Raw genomic sequence first — 21033 nt, 5'->3', positions numbered from 1 at the left:
TCTTTCATGAAACCTTGAGAAAGTCTTACGGTACAGCTTTGTCACAGGAAGAAGAATTTGACAGCGTCCGTCTCACAGCCAGATGCAACATTGGCCAATTCAAGACAGGTTAACTCACCGATGAGTGTTGAGGTTGTTTTCACCAGAAATTGTTCACCCACTTCCAGTTAAAGGTTGAGCAAGCCACTAGGGAAAAGAACACCCTCAAATTAATCTGGCACCAAAGGTCCACATGCTGTTGTCTCTCCACCTCTGATGAAGAAATCTAAAACACGTCATTACTATACTATACTCAATTTATACCAACCTACTGCTTTCACTGTCTACAACTTCCCTAGACTGTAATCATAATATCAACTACCCACCTCATACTATAGTCTACCCATATACTCTGTATGATAGCATGTACAACAGTGCTGTACTGTATACCACATATTCATGTCTTGCTCGAAAAAGAGATCTTTGATCTCAAGTGACTACCTGGTAAAATAAAGGTAAAATAAAATGTATTTATATTCTATATTAGACCTTTTACACATCTGTAGATAGTCTAGATACTATATCTGTACATATCCTACTCTTACTAGCTAGGCTGCTGGCCAGTATGACTACCATTCTGTCATTACACCTGTATCACTGTACATATATTACAACCATGTACATATTCAGTACTAATTTGTATATTTTATACCCAGTCTAATGACATTGTATATTTCTGTTGCACTTTACTGGTACATTTACACTCTGGTTGGATGCCAAACTTCTTTTCGTTGTACTGTACTTGTGCTGTATGACAATACATTTTAATCTAATCGAAAGCCCCTCCCCCTATTGTCTCTCCTTTGATTATTTGAGAAGGTTTCTACTGTAATTTGGCATCAGGTCCAGAAAGAACAAACATAATGGTGATTGAAAAAAAAAAAAAAAAATCAAACAGCAAACGGGACGACTGATGCCACTTAACTCTCCTATAAAGGTAGCACGGTGGTGTAGTGGTTAACGCTGTCGCCTCACAGCTAGAAGGTCCAGGGTTCGATTCCCGCTTGGGGACCAGGTTTCCTCGTTGCCAGGTACCCAGGTGGGGGATCTCCCGGGCCTTTCTGTGTGGAGTTTGCATGTTCTCCCCGTGCTCGCAAGGGTTTCCCCTCCCAACAAGATAAAAACCCAATGGAAAAACATGCACAACAGATCGCTAATGCTGTTGCGTCCCTGACGAAGACGGACAGGAGCACTTGGATTGGTCCCCGGGGCGCAGCCTTTATCTGCTCCCGGCTGCCCTTGGGGGGAAGGATGACGGGATGGGTCAGCGCACTCAATTTCATCGGCGACCCAAAAAAATAAATTGCATGTGTGTGTCACTGCATGATGAATAGACTTCTTCAAAAGTCCAGTTTATTATTATTATATATATATAGGACAAATCAACCAATACTGCTTTTTCTTTGGAGACACTTCCACTCTTGCCAGGAGGTCATCACCAAACAGGTGTCAAAAGTCGACACCTGTATGAGATCCAGAGACGGCGATGTTGCAAACTCAGGTTAGTCTCCAGTTCCAACGCACACCTTGATGTCACTGTCTGCTGTAGTGACTTTTCCATTGCAAACGCTTCAAGGACAGAACTCCCCCGGTCCTTAACCAGCTGTATGTATGTAATTACAACAGGACAGCGGTTTCAATTGCAAATCACTGGTGGCACCATTCATGTTTCTACACTAAAATAATGCGTTAGGAACTGGAAACTACTGTACACAGAGGAAATATTGCAATAAAACACATGCATCGAGTTCAGACGACATACCCGTTCTCGCTGTGGCAACACCTGCGAGTTTCCTAAAGAGGGAAAAAACCCAAATATTTTATATACTTCCTTTGGCAACAGGACATCACCCCCCGCCCCCCCGCCACACAAGAGGACATGTTGGAAGGCAGTGACATCACATTTTCTGTTTTATTAGTGGATCAGTAACCAGTGTATGATTACAGAGGGTCATATAGTAAATGTTTTGCACAGACGTATTATTTTTTTTAAATACAGGAGAACATTGCATTGCTCTGATCAGAACTTATTTCTTTAAACAATTCTCAGCTTTTCTCTGACTGCATCCTTTAACATTGGCTGAATAAAGCTTACTAGAAGTGATATGCCTGCACTAATACCGGCCCATACATGACATGTAGTTGATTTACTCCATTATGAGTTTCTAAGCATGCGTTTGTGTATTGCATTATACACCGCACCCATATCAAGGGGCAGACTTAACTCACACAATTGCACAAAACATTGTGACAGAGAAATATACTCACACGAGTGCACAGGCACACAAACTATGCATCCACACGCGTACAATTGCACTTTTGTGAAGGTGTTCCAGTGAGGTTTCCAACAGATGGTCCAATGTTACCATCCAATCTAAACTTTAGGGTTCAGTGTGATTCAGATTCTCCAGACAGGTGGAATAAATAGTGGCAAAGAGTCACAAGACACTTGGGAAACACCTGCTTGTTTTTCACAAACACACAGAAACACACAGATGAGTGCTGATGGCAGAGATCCCTGCCACGTGCTTGATCAGAGCAGGAGGTCGGTCACAGAGGGTAGAAGCTCGCCTAACTCCGATTGGATATTGGCGGTCTGGGTGACAGGGTTGCCACGGAGATCAAGACGTGTCAGCTTGGGGCAGGAAGCCAGAGGTTGAAGGTCAGCCAGTTTTGATATTTCTGCACATTGGGGTTAATGAAAATGGCGACATCTGGAATATGATGATTGTGGATATTAAAGGCACAAAGAGTCACATTAGCATATTCGAGGTTGGGGCTGCGGAGCACCTGGCTCATGAAATCCAGATCAAACTTTCAAACAAAAAAACATTTCTCACCTAAAATGTCGTCAGAAACATATTTTGAATGTAACCTATAACTGTTTAGGTGGGAAAAGATAACTTTTACAAGCACACACAAATTAAGGACCGCCCATAAGCAAAATGAGAAAATCCAGGCAGAGTGAAGGGTGTCTGCAGATAAAGACACCACCACACACTTCTAGTGGGACTGAAATGATGATTGAGAGGGATTATGTTTGGACGAGTTTATATATCATTTTTTGGGGGGGGGGAATGCTGCTCATTGTGCCTTTAATATTTCAGGTCACATTCACAGCAAATGAAAAGGCTTTTCTTTTGTCAGATTTCTTTACCTGAATCCTATGGGCGATGTCAAATTATTACACTTTCTATGTCCAATTATCACATGCCCTCCTCATAACAGAATGATAGGACTGAGGTTGATAATCGGTGAGGTGGCCCTTTAAGGATACTGTTGTTCTTCAAGGACACTTCCTCCAGTTTGGGAAGATGATACAGGCCTTCCAAGTTCTCTATGGCATTGTTATCAGCCTCCAATACCTGCAAGTGGGAATCGGTCATTTTGAGAAAAGGATCCAAGAAAATTATTTTACCAGACTTTTGTTGTTTTAAAAAGGAGCACTTCACCCAAAAACAATGATTTATTTTGCACATAATCTCACACACATCCAAAACAGTTTTGCACACATGCATTTAGTTTATTAAGAGTATAGTATAGGGAGGTGTAGTGGTTACGTCATTGGTGTTTCCCACGCGGTCCACCCTCCTTGAAATTGCCATGTATTTCCAATGGACCCATTTCTAAATAGTCTCGTTTAAAACAAATAAAGCATAAACATTGGCATGGTGTACCTTTCTGTGTGTATTCATCCACAATCTATAGCTCAACATGAACAAATTGGCAATTAATCGTAAAACTAGCTAATTAATAACGTTTATGTTTTCGTTCACTGAGGAACTACACTCACTTTGGCGCCGCTGACTGACTCACCACAGCGTAGACTCCTGGCTGTATTAGGCAACAGCACTGAACGACAGGCGTTCTACTGGTAAGTGTAGTTCTTCTTTAACCCATTCCCCGCCAAAATCGCTGTTCAGCGTTATTGCCCGCCATGTGTCGTCTGCCAATATCGCTGTACAGCGTGTTTCAAGTTCATATTTTCATCATGGAATTCATATTTCACCCACGGAGCCTTGTCATATGCTGCGGGAGCCATCACAACTCTGCAACGCTTCAATACCGCCACCTGGTGGCTGATCGGCGAGTTGCAACCGGAAGTTGATCTCTTGGGTTCCCGGTGCATCTCACTATTCCGTCCGGGCACTCGTTTATCGTCCCTGGACTCAAGACACACACCGTGGATATCGATCCGTTGCCATAACTCAATAATCCACATGATTTGGGCGTATATTAGTATTATACAAACCGGAATTGGATGGCATCGATCCACATCACATAACTGGGATCTGTTGGCTCCACTCTCATCGCCCATCGCTACGAGGAAGCTGCCGTGAGTTTCAGCGTTTTTCTTTATCATTTTCGATACAAACTGCTCTGATCTATATATCACCCATACTACATAAATCATTTAACGTCGGTCACGGAATTATAAACGACCCCCCCCCCCCTCCGTTCACCCGCGGATGATCAGTCATAACGCTTAGGAACATGTACAGTTGACATTTTTAATATAACGTTGATCGGTATCAAACAGCATTTGATAATCTAACATATGCATTTATGTCTATATCTCACGATCTAGGAAATACTGCAGAAAACGATAAAAACATATACCGTATATACTCTAGACTGTATTCTCGTATGAATGTGTGAATGAAAAAGTAAAACGTTCCTACATCCTGAACGATAGCTAATAGATGTTGAATGGGCCATAGTAATGTCAATTTAGCAATACAATTTAAAAAGTTATAGCCCTGCAAAGAAGGTGAACATCTCCATAGACTTATAGTACTGGCAGAGAATGGTTTAGGATGATCAAAGTGGTGGCAGAGAATGGATTAACGACAAATTAAAAACGTTAAAAATAATTTTATTTCAATCAAAAATGCGCAAACAATAATGTTAGTGATAGAAGGGAACTAATTATGTGCAAAAATGGAAAGCTTGCCAATGTTCATGAGGCAGAATTATTACAATAGCTGATAATACATTTTCCCAATGATAAATCCCTATACGGGTGGACCTAAAGTGACGTCAGACTACCTCCCTATTAAACACTTTGGGTGGCAAAAACAAGTTAAGTCGTTTCTGGGTAGTTTTTCCTTTTTTTGCCTGTTGTTACCATGGGGAATGAGTCTGAGGTCCCCAAGGTGCAATACCGGCCGCATCCCGCTAGACGGCGGTATCGAGCACCCTTTGTAACCTTGTATCTTCGCCTGTGGGACGGCCAAATGTCTCGGGTTTCATTTTTCCTTGTCGGCCGAGGCGAACTGTTGTCCCGGTTCCATTAACGTGTGTCAAATATCCCCGATCCATATGTTGTGGTGGATTATGCCGGGGACCAAAATCGACATTGGATGTACCAGATGGCGATCAAATAATTGGAATATTATTTTTGGAATACTCCTGATCATAGGTAAGAACGACCTGACGTAAATTTTTGCTTGATCCTGCAATGCTTTTAGACCGATCGGGCTGATAAGCGTTTTTAGTGTTCAATACGAATGCCGTTACTGACAGTCAAATAATCAGAAACGACCCCCCCCCCCCCCCCTTCATGCATTCATGATGGAACATAATACCTATGACATAGATCTGATTTAGAAATAATAGCGTGTACAGGTAAGAAATGGCAACGTCTATAGTGGAATTGGCGTATAGTAGAGCTGCCGCGGTATTGATTATTTCCTTACCGCACACATTTGCAAAATATTTCCTACCGCCGCGGTTATTACCGCATGCACACAAAAAAATTAAAAAAAAAAGTTTGAATACATTTTTTTTTTTAGTAGTAGTCTACTCTTTATAGCATATAGCCTGCCTCTAGTCTAAATGTCTATTTTTAGAGGATGACTTTGCAGCATGAATATTGTTTGGGATTCGGCAAGCACGCATTAGTTATTGAAAGTGAAACACGGATTCGACGTTTCCCCTCTGGTCGTGCGCCGTTCACTCGGTGTCGCGGGCAGGGGTGGTTACCCCTAACCCCCCCGACCCTTTCTTATTATTATTACTATAAAGTTACTACTTTATAATAAAGGCATTCGTTTTGTGGCATTAACATTATATAGTTATACGTTCAATAACATCAGCGTATTTACCGGACAATAGCAAGGCAAGCAATACTCTATTCATATCTCAGTTCCTTTCTTTGCTCAGAGCGTGCCGAGTTGTCCCATTCTGCGGTCTGTTAATAAAGTTTTCAATCAGACAAGTGTATAGAACGAAGGGCTTTTATTATAACATTCGTTGCAGACAGTAAAATCATTATGTCTCGTTTAGTACTCCTTAGGAGCGATCGTAGTCCACTCCGGCGGAGAGTTAAAGCTAACGTTATTAGCCGTGTTGTGATGATCTGACATTCAGGAAGTAAAAACCTAATACGCGGCACGCGCTTGCCGATTGGTGGTAACACACTGCATGACGCTACAACGTGTGACGCGTCTCTCTTCTGACCAATCAGTGGTCTGCAATGTTTCACGTGACTTTTCTGGTACCCAATAGGGTCGCTTGGAACCTCGATAGATGAGTAGGGTATATCTGCAGAGCCGCAAGCCCAACGAGAGGAGGATAATTTATTATTATTATTATAAAAAACAGCGGTGACGCGGTATTCAGCCTACTCTGCGGTGGCCGTGATGTAACAGCGATACCGCGGTAATGCGGTAATCGCGGCAGCTCTAGCGTATAGGGCTATAACTCAGCATTTCATGAATTACCCTAGACCGCTCTAAAACCATACTTATATTCACCACAGTATAACACGGGAACGTATGGATGGAAACATTTATTCTTTTTCACATATTGAACGATAGATAGGTGATGTCAAATGGGCCATAGTATTGTATCCATAGCTATAATATAGAATATAGTTATAGCTCTACAAACAAGGTGACGGATCCCTATCTATCTAGCGGTGGCGTCGCTACAGAGGGCTGCGTCTAATGGCTGGCACTGAAAGTAAATTAGCAAATTAGTTTGGATATGGCCACCAGTGATGTCATCTGGGACAGTTAATCCCCGTGTTGTGTTAACTCATTGGACGCCAGACCCGATGATAGTCGGGTTTTATAGTCGGTCCAGGGCTCTTTTCATTCTTGCACAAGGAAGGATAATAATAATGATCTAGCGTTTATTTCAGGAAGATTCGATAATCAGGCGAAAAATTACAACGTGTTTAGTGTATTCCACTAAAGGGCTATTATCGCGTCTTTTCCTGGAATTACTAAGAATCACCAAAACTATACTCATATTCAAAACGGTATAAAACGGAAATGTACCGATGAAAAAACAATCCGTTTGTACATGTTGACTGGAAGCAACTCACTGATAATCGACGGGTGTATTAGCTATAATTTAAGATATATTTTAAGCACTCGCAAATCTCGCAGTCCCCCCATTGATTAAAGTGGCGGCGTTCTAGCGCCCTCTCGCGCATTAAGCGATGGCGCAGAATGAGTTAATGAACTCAATGAAATTACAGGTAGCAGTCCCTATAAGACAAGGTATTACTATTTTTCATCAACATAATTTTATTGAGCTGTAATTAACACAACACAAGGATTCAATGTCCCTGATGACATCACTGGTGGCCATATTCAAACTAATTTACTTTCAATAACTGTCAAACTAAATGAATGTGTGCAAAATGTTAGAGGGTAGAGTTTTTGGATATGTGTGAGATTATGTGCAAAATATATGAGCATTGATTTTTGGTGAAGGGATCAATATGTAAGAAAAGAGCTGTCATGCTACCATCTCTCAGCCATGATGATAAGAAATTAAATATAATTGATTTGACGAAATATTTAATTTGAATCACAGTTTTACGTTAACATTACCTCCAGGCACTGCAACATGGCAACCTGGGGAGGGAGCCGCTGCAGTTGATTGGAGCACAGATTAATATGGGTAACCAATAGCAGCTGGTCCAGGTGACATAAAGTTGTCAGTTTCTGTCATAAAGTAGAGGAGAAAAGTCGTACACGTTTAGACATGATTCAATATAGTGAAGTTGACAAGATAAAAGCAAAATTTCCTAAACCTAAAATTACAAATTACGTAATGTATTATGTGAACGAACCTTATCGGAAATGCTGAAGACGCGCACCTCTGCATACTCCATTTTGAGGATGGTGTTTTCAATCATAAACTTACTGCAGAGGTCGCTGTAATACGCAGAGCGCATGGAATCCACTTCCTGGAGTGAATGAGGAAAGAAAACAGATCACCCAGTGAAAGAAATCTTAAAATATATGAGAAAACAACAAGGACACAGTGTCATAGATAAGATGCACAAAGGTGCCATGTCTGTGACACACCACTAGGGGCAGAATGGCTAAGTGTGAGTGAATTGCTGAATTACTGATTAAAATGAGTGAGTAGTGACATAGCCAGTCATCGAGGTGCTTCACATCTAATTGACTCATCTCAAACCGTGCCCTCTTTGTGGTCAATCATAACAGCTGGCACTTACTTTAAGTGTTTGGAAGTGAGCGAGAGTCTCCTTCTCATATCCCAAGGGGTCTAGTGCCCTCATGAGGAGGATGATGGTCAGCAAACACCCTGCCAGGGAGGAGGAGAGAGTTCCTTTACTCGAGTAAAAGTAGAAATACACAGACAAAATAGTACTTGGGTAAAAGTAAACGTCCTTCATTCAAAATTCTACTCAAGTAAAGGTATTTGTATTTGATATTGAATTTACTTAAGTATCGAAAAGTAAACGTATGCACGTATGAATGTCTACATGATGTTTGTGTATTGCAGTGCTTGGGAGCGTTCAGTCCTCGAACAATTGACATCTAAAGGTCATGTTAAAGTGGTATGTGGTCCAGTTATGCTGCTCTTGATTAAAGGTTATGCTAAAGTGGTACGTGGTCCAGTTATGCTGCTCCGATTATGTCCTCTTGAAATTGAAAATGTCTTCAAAGTAACTAGTAACTGGTGGTTTCAGATAAATGTAGTAAAAAGTACAATGTTTCCTTTGAAGTGGAGTGGAGTAAAAGTACAAAGTTCCCCGAAATGAAAATAGTACTCAAAATCAGAGTAAAAACATTTAGTTACCTTCCACCACCAGAAGTGAGTGTGTTTCAACAGCATGAGAAAGGAATGTCTCTGCTCACAAAAGTATATTAACAATGTTTTTTATTTTAATATATGCATAGCTGCAGCCACAAGGATTCAGCATTAAGCCTTTAGACTTGATTTGGCATTTCAGGCTTTAGTGATGAAGCAGTCTTCGTTTATAGACCAGAGGCAGAGGCTGATGTTAACTATGCTATTGTAGCAAATGGGCTTGAAAATAAAAGGGATTTTCAACCCTGTTCTGTTGTGAGGAGGACGTGTGATGAGCTCAGCCGCATCGACCCCCCGAGAAATTCCTCCGGGTGAGGTCACAGAGAGGAGAGCTGACCTGTAGTGAACTGCAGATGCTATTTCCTCAACCGTTTCATCAACCTCCCTCGGGCCTACTACAGCTGAACATACTGTAGTTAGGAAATAGTGTCTGCAATTCGCTGGAAGTCTGCTCTCCTCTCATTGACATCACCCAGAGGAATTCCTTGAGCAATCAAGACACAGAACACGTTAGGATGAAATCAGTGATGTGCTCTTTTAAGGGCATCCTGATCTCCCTGGGATGATAAAGAAAATTCAGATTTAGACTGAATTCAACTTTTTGTGGATTTAAGACAGTTCTTCTTCTTCAGGGATGAATCTCACCTGGTCTGGGACTGACCCTTAGATTAATCTGTCTAGTTAGTTAGCATGTCTATTTGCTACCATGTCTGCTTTTCTGCAGACATGGGAGAACTTTTTTAACCTCCGTCTCTGTCTCAACCGGTCCCATGGAACAGCTTCATACCGCCTTCTGTCGGGCCTGCAGTGCTGAACCTTACCTGCTCTGCCCTGACCAATTAAGTGGCTTCTCCTGCCTCCCGGGGCATACAGCCCTGAGCTATTGTCTTGTATCCCATCCTGTATATACACTTGCAGTAGTTCCATCTATTACTCAATTTGACAATTTTCTTATATACTTTGATTCTACTGTCACCATGTATGCATATGCTCACCAAATGTATTTATTGCTCCATCTCCGCCCACTACAAACATGGGAACTCTCTAACCCCTGTCTCTAACCCCCCCCCCCCCCATCTCTCTGAGTGGTTGTCTCGTAGTGTTGACCAAGGTGGTGGATGTCTTGGGGTCTTGGCCAAGATTGCAGTGACTGTTCTACGTGCACCACAGAGGCCACAATCACACGAACTGTCTAACGCCTGTCCTCTTCTCTCTGGCTGTCTCGTAGTGATGACCGGAGTGTTGGACGTCCCGTGATGATGACCAGGAGGATGCGACCCTCTCTGCGCCACCCCCTTCCTTGCCTCAAATAGATCCGCCATCAGCTCTATTTTTTATCTTTCAAAATGTTCAGTTGCTATTGCATGCACTTATCTGTGTTTCATTACACTAATGAGTGCATGCTTACCAACTGTTTCGCCTGTTTTATTGCAACACTACTATCACCAACATCTAAGGAGGGAGATCCCCCCTTGAACGGCCCTTCTAAGGTTTCTCTCCTCCTCATTGCCTGTGGTGTATTTTTTCCTATTGCTAGGTTTTAGTGAGTTTTTCCTTACCTTCGCGTAGTGTTGCATTTGTTTTAAACTTTTTGGACTTTATGGTGTTTTTGTTTTGTTCTTGATTTATTGTGATGTTTCTTCTTGACTTGTTTAACCCTTTCACTGCCGCACTGCCAAAACGGTTAACTCTTTCACTGCAACAATACACAGAAGGTTAACCCTTTCACTGTCACACGAGAGCCGGTTAACCCTTTCACTGCCACACGACAGAAGGTTAACCCTTTACTATCACACAACCGACGGTTAACCTTCTGTCATGTGGCAGTGAAAGGGTTAAAGAAGACGTGTCCAGCCCATGGGGACATTAATGTGTGTTGTCGGGCCTTACAAATAAATTTGATTTGATTTGATGAATGACATTGTAGTTTGGGACAGTTGTGGGAATTATTTTTTATATAAGCCTTGAGCTGGAAGCCAATTTAAAGTGTGTGACCTGTGTCGGGTTGGTTCCAAATTCTTGTTGCCGAATGTTGGGTGCCAGTTATCCTTGTGGTTGGTGGAATGGCAAGGGGCCAGGTTTAAGAAGCTGTAAGATGTTACTGAAAGGAAGACAGGAACCAGTGGAGAAGCAGATCCTGAGACGAAAGTGGGGATGGATAGGCCACTTTGAGGAAACCGGCTACCAGTACTACACGCCAGGCCCTGACTTGGAATCCCCAAGGGAAGCGGAAGAGAGGGCGGCCTAAGAACACCTGGAGGCGGGACACTGAGGCGGAGCTCAAGAGACAAGGAACTACATGGGGGGAGGCAGAAAGGACAGCCCAAAGCCGTGTTGGATGGAGAAAAGTCGTAGATGGCCTATGCTCCATTGGGAGCGATGGGCCTAAGTAAGTAAGTAAGATGTTACTCTTTGTTTGAGTCTTATTCTATGGCCGGCTTGGATTGTTGTTCCGTTAATAAAAAAGTAATCAATGTAATAAACTTACATTTATTCAGAGGCTCCAGCTCTTGCAGCTGGTTGCAGGATTGCAGCTCAGACTGTAGGACAGAGGTCTTCTCCACTGAAAGTTCACTCCTACAGATAAAGATTGCATTCAAAGATTCCCATTTAATCTCTTGGGGAAATAAATCCACAATGTACATTCATTGAACAAACAGTACCTGAAAAGTTCCTGGTCAGTGGCAGAGTCTCGGCACCAACTCTCAGTCCGCCCTGAGCACAGTTAAGAGAAGGGTATAAGAGAAGTATATATATGTATACTGTACATATACTGTTAGAAACCCATGAGGGTTGGGTACTTTGTGTGCATGACAGTATATACACATACACAAATATATATATATACTGTATACATAATATATATATAATTCTTTTTTTACCACTTCAAAAATAGCTTACATCAGCATAACAACAAATAGCAAACAACGCAACATCCTTTTTGAAAATCAGCTCTTCTCAGATTTAGTCATAAGAACATTGAAATGTTGCGCACCAGAAAAACGAAGCTTCGATTATTCACAGATTACTATTGATACTTTGATAGGGGTGTAAAAGTACACGTATCCGTACCGAACCGAACCGCTGTGTAGTGTACCGAACTAATACAACGGTATGCTAACCACTAACAACCGCCCACCGGGGGCTGTTTTTTTCCCAATCTAATATAATTATTATTATAAAAAAAAAAATGTACAAGTCGATTATTCATTTCAATATAGAATATTCATCGACAGCCCTACAAGTACAATTAGTTACTGCACACTACATCACCCCTGAGTGGAACATGGAAAGCCAAACTTTCCCCCACTGTACCCAAAACCCATACCGAACCTAGACTTCAAAACCGAGGTACATACCGTACCGTGGTTTTTGTGTACCGTTACACCCCTACTATTGAAGCATAACAACAAAAACGCCATATAATGGTAATCAGGAGAGCTCTAAAAATATTACTAATAAATAATAATACACAATAAATATACACCATTATTAGTCACCTGAATAAAGAGCACAGTCTCTGTGTGTGTGTTTTTCAGTCCAGTGCACAGTCAGATTATGTTCGTTAGTGATGTCACTAATAGTCCCAGGTGGAAAGTCACAGATCTGAGGTTATGTTAAGGTTCACAACACAATGAACATGTAAAGACATACTGGTGCAGAGGAAGCCCCCTTGAAGGACCAGACCAGTCGAAATCCAACTCCATTTCCAGATATCGTCTGTCTTTAACACATTTTGTGTGCATAGTAGGGCTGCTTTTATTATGGCAAAAATCATAATCACGATTATGTTGATTGATATTGAATTCACAAATATTAAACACGATTATTTATTGATTTGAGAACATCACATGATGATGACTGAATTTGTTCTTCTTGACCAAAGGCTGCCTTTCTGTCCTCTTCTACAAGTTACCAAATACGTTTCAAAATAACGTGCCGTGGCTCCTCCTCCCTCTCAACACGAGCTGAAACTACTGTTTGAGGGAGGGGGGGGGGTGGAGTGGAGTGCTCCGCTGTGAAGGAAGGGTGCGCTGCATTTACAACACAAGACAAAATAAGAGCAACATGGCATGGGGCACAATAATCGTTTTGTCTCGAATTTCATGTTTTCGTGATCGTGGGAAGACAAAATTGTAATTGAAATTTAAACTTGATGAATTGCCCAGCCCTTGTGCATAGGTGTACAAAGTGTATGGGATCTGGGTTTGAACCTCTGCACGCATTACACTCTCCCAGTGAAACTCCAAGCTGTCAGGTGAAAAGAAGCAGCTGGCGACTCCACGTGTATCAGGAGGCAAGTGGTAGTCTACACCCTCCCCAGACCAGCAGTAGGGCAGTGCAACGACCAGGGAGGAAATTGGCATTTTGACTAAATTAGGGGATGAGAGAAAAAGTGAAAAGGCTAAAAAAATTATTACATTTAAATAAAGACAGGCAAGAAGTCTGAATTAGACTGGTATGGTCCTTTAACACATTGACCGCCGGGGGTTGTGCCCATCTCATACCCCTCTCTGCCACTGTTAAAAGCCTATGGAGATGTTTACCTTCTTTGCAGGGCTATAACTTTGAAAATTGTATTGCTATATTGACATTACTATGGCCCATTCAACATCGATTATCTATCGTTCAGGATGTGGGAACGTTATACTTTTTCATTCATACATTGTTGTGTTAATACCTTCGAGAATATAAGTATGTTTTTAATCTTTTCTGCTGTAATTCCAAAAACACTAGTTATAGGCCCAAACGCATATGATAGATTATCGATTGCCGTTTCTTTCCCATACACGCTATATTAAAAATGAAAATGTATATGATCGGTATACATTATGCTTCATCATGCGTGGAGGAAAGGGGGGGCGAGGGTCGTCTATAATTCCTTGATCATCAGTAACGGCTTTATGTAGTATGGGTGATATATTGATCAGATGGTTTGCAGTGAAATGAATAAACAATCGGGCTGAAAATAACATTATATTCCCCTTACCGTGGGCCGATGAGACTGGCGGTGAAAGAATCCCAATTATTCGACACTGATCGCCTAGGTCCATTTCCGGTTTGTATGGCGCAATAAACGCCGAAATCATATCGATTATTAAGTTTAGAAAGCGATCCATATGTACTATAGTGTCCGTCAGGAGTCCCGTAGCGAGATGTGACTGCCGGAGGAATTTCCTCGATGCACCGATGGCACTTCCGGTTTTTGCGAGAGTGTAACTCGCCCGACCATCCACCAGGCGGCGGTATTGAGCCGTTGCAATCACATCTAGGGTCCCGCTCGGGGGTTGGCTGGATGAATTATGAATGCCATGGCGAAAAAATTTAATATTGATCTAAAAAACGCTGTACAGCGATCTTGGCAGACAACGCATGGCGGGCAATAATGCTGTAAAGCGTTTCTGCCGCCCAATGTGTTAAGATTGTTCAGTCTGGGACCCAAATTTGAAATGTATCCTTTTACCCAGAGACTCAAGATCATTAAAACACAGAGCCAGCAGAGTTCTGGATCTCAATAGTTAATTTTTTTATGTGAAGCACCTCTATGACCGACAATGTCACTAACTCAGTCATTAATTTAGTCACCGATCATTTAGTCATTCACTCAGCCGCTCTGCCCCTTAGTGGCGTCCCCACAAGCATTAAGTTGACATCAAAGTCGACACAGTGTTACCCGGTATGAACGCTCCTCGTAGGAAAACACCATTACATTTGACTGACATTCTGAGCCTTGTTTATACTGTGGCTACGTTAGCTAAGTATTTAAGTTACTGACATTCTGAACCTTGTTTCACTATTGGCTTTTTGGCAAGAGAGAAAGGGCTCAGCCTCAAGGGCTCAAGCTCGCCTAGGGCATGTTGTGTAACTTCAGTCTATGCGAGAATGCTACGCATCAATGACAATGCAAAATATCTGCTGCGGCTGCTAGACGTGTTAAACCAAGTGCCACAATCTAACGAGGACATTTCTACAAAATGCATTTTCCAGTTGCTGGATACAGAGATAAGATTTGTCGTGGTGCATCAACTGATTACACATACCATAGACACACAGAGGGCTCATCAGGACAGTCAAAAGAATGACTAAACACAAGGTGGTTGATGCTACTTCACTGGAAGCCTCCTTCCCCACCTCTGAGTGGGGACTGAGAGGTGACACAGCATCTCAAACTTGAGGAACTCAGACTGACAATAAGAGGCTCCTCAGATAAGTGTGAGAAAATATGGAGTCCATTCATGGACTACATTAAAGCTAAACGTTGCCCCCCACCTTCCTAGAGCATGTAGCTGCAGAGTTGTGTTACGAAGAACCATATAAGTCAGTTTTGATTTTTCAGAGGAACAATGTTTTCAAACTTCATCATATAAAGATGATACAGTAAGTTAGAGTGTTGTGTTCACTCATAGTTAAAGACAGTCGAGGTTGAGTCGTTTATGGTGATATATCACATCCACAATCCAAGTGATTTAGATTAACTTCACAGCTGCAAATACATGGGCTTCACAACAGCAAATTTCAAAATTGACTTATATGGTTCTTCAGTGCAAGGGTTCAATTATTGTGAATGTATTTGTTGAATTTGTAAAAAGAACAATGCTAAGAAAAAAAATGCCTATACATACTATGGACAGAACCCATGGATGCTAATGGAATGTTAAAACAGTAGCCTATTTAGAGACCAGCTTAAGAGTTAAAGTCAATGTGAATAGATGGTCTATAGGGCGGGTGTAGTAGTGTAGTATTGTAATAATTTCCCTCACAATATTGTATCAATGCATCAAAACATGTCATCACGACTGTACTATTTAACTCTTTGGGTGCCAAAAACTTAATATCTCACGTTTCCCCGCCAAGCGTTAAGTGCCAAAAACGTAATATCGTTTTTAGATCCTTTGATATTTTTCCTTTGATCCCTGTTCTATACAGTCAGCCGGAGCCCTCTAGGTCTCCCTGGCTCATCTGCCTACGTTGGAATTGCAATGACGATCGAATCTCACCAGATGACAGTATCGCCTACCTTTTGAACTTTTTTGCAAGGGCTCCTCCTCCTCTTTTTGGAATACCTTCTGGCTAAGGTAAGGTATATTCTATGTCTATTTTACCAAACCTGAAACATGTTTTTGTAACGATCACAGTGTCGTGTTTTACCGGACGTAAAACATGCTCGACAAACACGTCGCAGTTTCTAGTTGAAACAACCCCCCCCCCCCCCCCCCCCCCCCTTGATGATTTTGTGAAGGCACATAATGTACATGGTATATATTTTATTTGAGAGTATTTGGGGTTTCAGGCGATCAACCAGAACGATTTGGGCTTATTGCATATAACGAGTCATATCTCGCGATCTATGGAAAAAGACTGGATTATTTTGGAAAAGGGCAGATGTTTAGCGTGTAACAAACTACAGTGTGTAGAAATGAACTAATTAGTCAGTAATGGACTATGAACAATGCCTGCCAAATGAGCCATACTATTGTCTCCATAGCTATAATACAGAACACACGATGGGTCTGCAAACATCGCTAAAATGGTCAATAACGCTGGCGCCAGGCGGTACAGATGGGGAAAGTGTGTGGCACCAAGAGTTAATGAGACCATAATAATGACGTTTCAGCTGCCATACACCAGCACCAGACACACAACACACATACACCTGAAAGGACTGGGAGTCAAGCATTGTTATCAGCCCATTAAAGGGGAACTACGCCCATTTTCAAAAGTCATTATTCATTATTCCTGTGGTCTAAGACGATACAAAAATATTAGTAAACATGAAAAACTCCCAAATACAAAAACTAGAGTGCCAAAACTCAAACTTGTGATGTAATGAAGTATAAGTCTGGAACTGTGCCATAGACAAGCAACTGGGAAAGATGTTATAGGTGACCCTGAGAGCAAAAGGAAAAGCAAACTGAAAGGGAAAGCAATATTATAACGTGACCAAAGTGTCGTGATGACGATGACATGGTATTGGGAGGTAACCTGGTGATTTCCATCACCCCTGGCGGTAGAACCTGGCGGTCCTCCTGGCAGACTAAAGAGGAAAGGATACCCAGATAGGGCTGTTTTTGAAGCCAGGGTGGACACTCCTCCATTCCAGCCGCTGTGGCAGACCGTCCAGCACCAGCATCAGACATACAGACTCCGCCTGAGGGAGGGGAGAGAACCCATCCAGATGTTACACGTACTGTGTTCTCTCTCTCTCTCTCTCTCTCTCTCTCTCTCTCTCTCTCTCTAGGGAGACTATGTTTTCATTATTCGGATTGACGGAGCTCTTGATACAAGGACAAACCTTAAACGCAAATATGAGTTTTTAAAATTGTATTTGGTATATTCTGTGGCTATAAGCGGTTGGTTTATGTTAAATTTTTTTAGTAAAACAGACCTACGCCGTGTGTATTTCTATTAACAATGAAAAGTTCCAAAACAGCGTGTTTTCCAAATAAAAATAAATCATACTCTTCCACGATTGTATGTGAATATACCCCTGCATGTATACAGTCAAACTAAATACGGATTGTGGTTTTAAGAAATACACAGGGCACAGTCAAGAGCATAGATAATGGATAAAGAAGGAGGACATTACTTTACTCACGTTGACGGGCCTGGAGAACGCCACGGCCACTCTCTCGTCCTCCCGGCTCACGTAGACACAGCTGATCATCTCCTCGCGTTCAGCTGCGAGAGAATCGCAAAGGAGCTCACGGTACGGTGGAGCGGACAATGGAACAGAGCAAAGTACGGCAGAAATTTGCATGCAGATGAATATTGGCGCGCACACACACACACACACACACTGACAACAGACACAAACCTCTGCCTAACAGCCAGCGATAGTAGAACCAGGCACTCTGGTCATTGGGGTCAGTGAAGAATGCATTCTGTACGAGCTCATATTCTGTAAAAAGATTTATATATATAAAATCAACAAACAAAGGGATATTGTTATGCACTTGTAATATTACATTGCATCTTACAGTTTACAGCTGCTACCACACATATCCTGTACACATCATCTCTCACTTGCTTACCAACACTCTCACATGTCAGAGTCAGACTGCCCCCTGGCTGTTTCTATTGAGTACTACACATCTACAAAATACAGCGGTTAACCCGTTAAGCCCTAGCCATATTTTCTGAAGATTTGCCTAAAAGTACATACCCAAGTAAATGAAGGATTGCTCCACAACTACAAGGTCCATTTGCATGTTCCTGGTATCTAGGGACATCTATGGACCTCTGGGAATGTATTCCCAGTGTCAGATATATTGTGTCTGTTACTATGCTTGAGTAAATTGTAATGAACCAAAAGGAGAATATCAATTATTATCCTTGCCTAGTTTTTTTTTTCTATCTTTGATGGTGAATCTATCATTCATATCATGCTATCATTGATCAAAAGCGAAAAGATGCCACTGAGCTCATTCAACAACTTCTTGAGAACACTTATAGCAAATTAACAAAGGGCATTTACAGGGTTTTTTGTAGATACAGTACTGAATTTTGCCATCCGGACACATGCAAAATTAAATATGAATATAGAATAGCGGCCAAGATCTCCTCAGTCGGATTCCAATGTTAAATCTGGATGTAGTACCACCAGGCGCGGGACAGAGGGCAGCAAAGACCATGAATGAAATCTACACTGTAAGTACAGTTACTTTTGTATAATGGCGACAGCTGCGTCAAAAATCACCGAATTGAGATGCGTTTTTTTTTTTATCCACTTTTTCTCCCATTTTCTATATTTTCTCCCATCCCAATTTCGTATCATCCAATTCAACCCTCCCCTGTCACGAACGCTGTTTCTTGCCTCCCACAAGCCGGCTGCAATGTGGACTAAGTCATACATAGCACAAGTCCCCTCCGGTACTTGAGGTAACAGCAGTCGCATCTTTTCATCTGCGCAGCTCGATCTCTCAGTGGCGAGGAGTAACGCGTGGGAGGCTCACGCTGCCCCCGACACTTCCTGATTCTACTGCGCAGGCGCACCAACCGACCTGTAGGAGTCGCTGTCCACAACGCCCGATCCCCACCCATCAGTTTCCCACCCCCTAATACGGCCAATGTGTATTAGTATGAACGACCAGCTAAACTGAAAGCAATGTGGAGCGCTGGGCTCGAACAGGCGAGCCCAGCGTCTCCGAATTCGTGGCGAGCGCCTTGCCCACTACGCCACGTAGCCGCCCCATGAGATGGGTTTTTTTAATAGACGTTCACAGAAAGGTAAAGAAACAATATACGTTGTATTTTATGGCAATAAAGTTGAGGTTTGTTCCCCCTGTGAGATATAAACACGACATTCACGTCAATATTTGTAAGAAAACACTTTGCCTTCCTTTGTCTGCGGCTGGTGTGAGCTGAGTAGTGTAGTTTTATTAGATTTAGATGCCCATCGAAAGCCCTGGTCTCCTCTTTCTTATGACTACAACGATTTCATGAGTGCTTCCTGTCCTCGCGTCTAAATCATCCAATTTCCGATGCAATGCGCAGAGATTAGAACACTTAAAATCATTGCTAAAACAAACGTAGTGCTGAAAATATACACTTTGACTGCTGTTTTGATAGGGTTAGGGTCTTTACTCTTGGCTACATTTGAAAAAGAAACACATCACTTAACTCAATCAGCGCCAGACCTGAGGATAGTCGGGTTAACTCGCCAACCATTCAGCGCCATACCCGAGTATAGTCGGGTTTTCATTGTTATTTCTTTTATTCGATATTTTTATTCATTTCTCTCACACGGACCTCGGGGTTACCATAGGGAATCACTCTGAGATCGCTAGAGTGCAATACCGGCCGCATCCTGCTAGGTGGCAGTATTGCCCACCCTTCGAAACTTTTTTTCACACCCGGTGTTACATTTAATTCACTCTGGGCGCAGTTTTTTTTGGTCAGGGGGGTCAAGCGGTTCACTCGATCACATTGAAACGCGTCCAATGCCCCCGATGCATGTGTTGTGGTGGATTATGTTGGCGACACGATGGACACCAATACTGGAAATCGTGATCAGACAATTGGAATATTCTTTTTGGGGTACCTCCTAGTGAAGTTAAGAACTATATGACATCAATTTATTATATACATTTGATTTGGAAATAGTAGCGTGTCCAGGCGAGCAACGCCAAAGCTTTTAGTAAAATTCACGTATTGCTCCATAGCGCCATTTTCTGGAATTAGCCAGGATCACTCTGAAACTATACTTATATTCACCACGGTATAACACGTGAACATATACATGAAAAAATTTATTCTTTTTCACATATTGAACGATGGATAGTTGATGTCAAATGAGCCATAGTATTGTATCCATAGCTATAATATAGAATATAGATATAGCCCTGCAAACACCGCCACGCATCCCTATCTCTTAGAGCGGTGGCACAGTAGGAACAAAGATGGGCTAGACCCATGGCGCTGATTGAGTTAATACAGACTGTATTGATCTATTTGTGATGCAAAATAAATCTTGCCCCGATACCGGGCCGATCGGGCTTAAGAGGTTAAAAAGAAAAGAAGAAGAAAAGGAATGGCGTTTGTCTCACCGGGTCACGCCATACCTTTGAGCAGCTGCTCCTCACAGACTCTGTGGGAGTGGGTTTGAGGGGAGGCCGGGAGGGCGACATGGGCGGGGGGGCGGCGACAGGGCAAGGGGGGTTGCTCCGGAGACTCCGGGTGGAGGAGGGGCAGGAGGGTGCTGCGGTAGTGCCAGCTGGAGTAGTTGGAGAAGTTGGAGCCGATGAGGCGGTCGGTGAACTGCAGCTCCTGGTCCACGGGCACGCCGGACATCTTCACCACCATGCGCCGGTAGTCCCAACAGTGGACTGAGGGGGAAGGGGATGAAGGGGCGATGTGACGTGAAAGGAGGATGAGAATGAAAGGAGAGAAGTAATGGAATAAACCGAGAGGGAG

The 21033-nt window shown here is 42.4% G+C and overlaps 1 protein-coding gene across 2 annotated transcripts in view; it reads right to left on the bottom strand.

Moving 5' to 3' along the window:
* Positions 1-1947: 1947 nt before the first annotated feature.
* Positions 1948-21033, bottom strand: part of rabggta (Rab geranylgeranyltransferase subunit alpha) — a 31656-nt gene continuing 12570 nt past the window's right edge. Inside the window, exons 6-17 of one of the 2 annotated variants that reach the window (XM_084307368.1) lie at positions 20682-20945; positions 17936-18019; positions 17708-17799; positions 17174-17269; positions 12621-12726; positions 11784-11835; positions 11609-11697; positions 8522-8610; positions 8129-8245; positions 7887-8000; positions 3317-3404; positions 1948-2721 (exon numbers count right to left, since the gene is read on the bottom strand). In XM_084307368.1, the coding sequence (XP_084163494.1) occupies positions 2573-2721; positions 3317-3404; positions 7887-8000; positions 8129-8245; positions 8522-8610; positions 11609-11697; positions 11784-11835; positions 12621-12726; positions 17174-17269; positions 17708-17799; positions 17936-18019; positions 20682-20945 (1340 nt within the window). In that variant the 3' untranslated portion in view covers positions 1948-2572. The remainder of the gene's footprint in view (positions 2722-3316; positions 3405-7886; positions 8001-8128; positions 8246-8521; positions 8611-11608; positions 11698-11783; positions 11836-12620; positions 12727-17173; positions 17270-17707; positions 17800-17935; positions 18020-20681; positions 20946-21033) is intronic. The other variant, XM_084307369.1, reaches the window with a different exon arrangement.

The sequence above is a fragment of the Notolepis coatsorum genome, assembly GCF_963971535.1.
Source record: "Notolepis coatsorum genome assembly, chromosome: 2".
Classification (NCBI taxonomy): Eukaryota; Metazoa; Chordata; class Actinopteri; order Aulopiformes; family Paralepididae; genus Notolepis; species Notolepis coatsorum.
The sequence above is the reverse complement of the archived record's forward strand: the minus strand, read 5'-3'. Positions and strand labels throughout refer to the sequence as shown.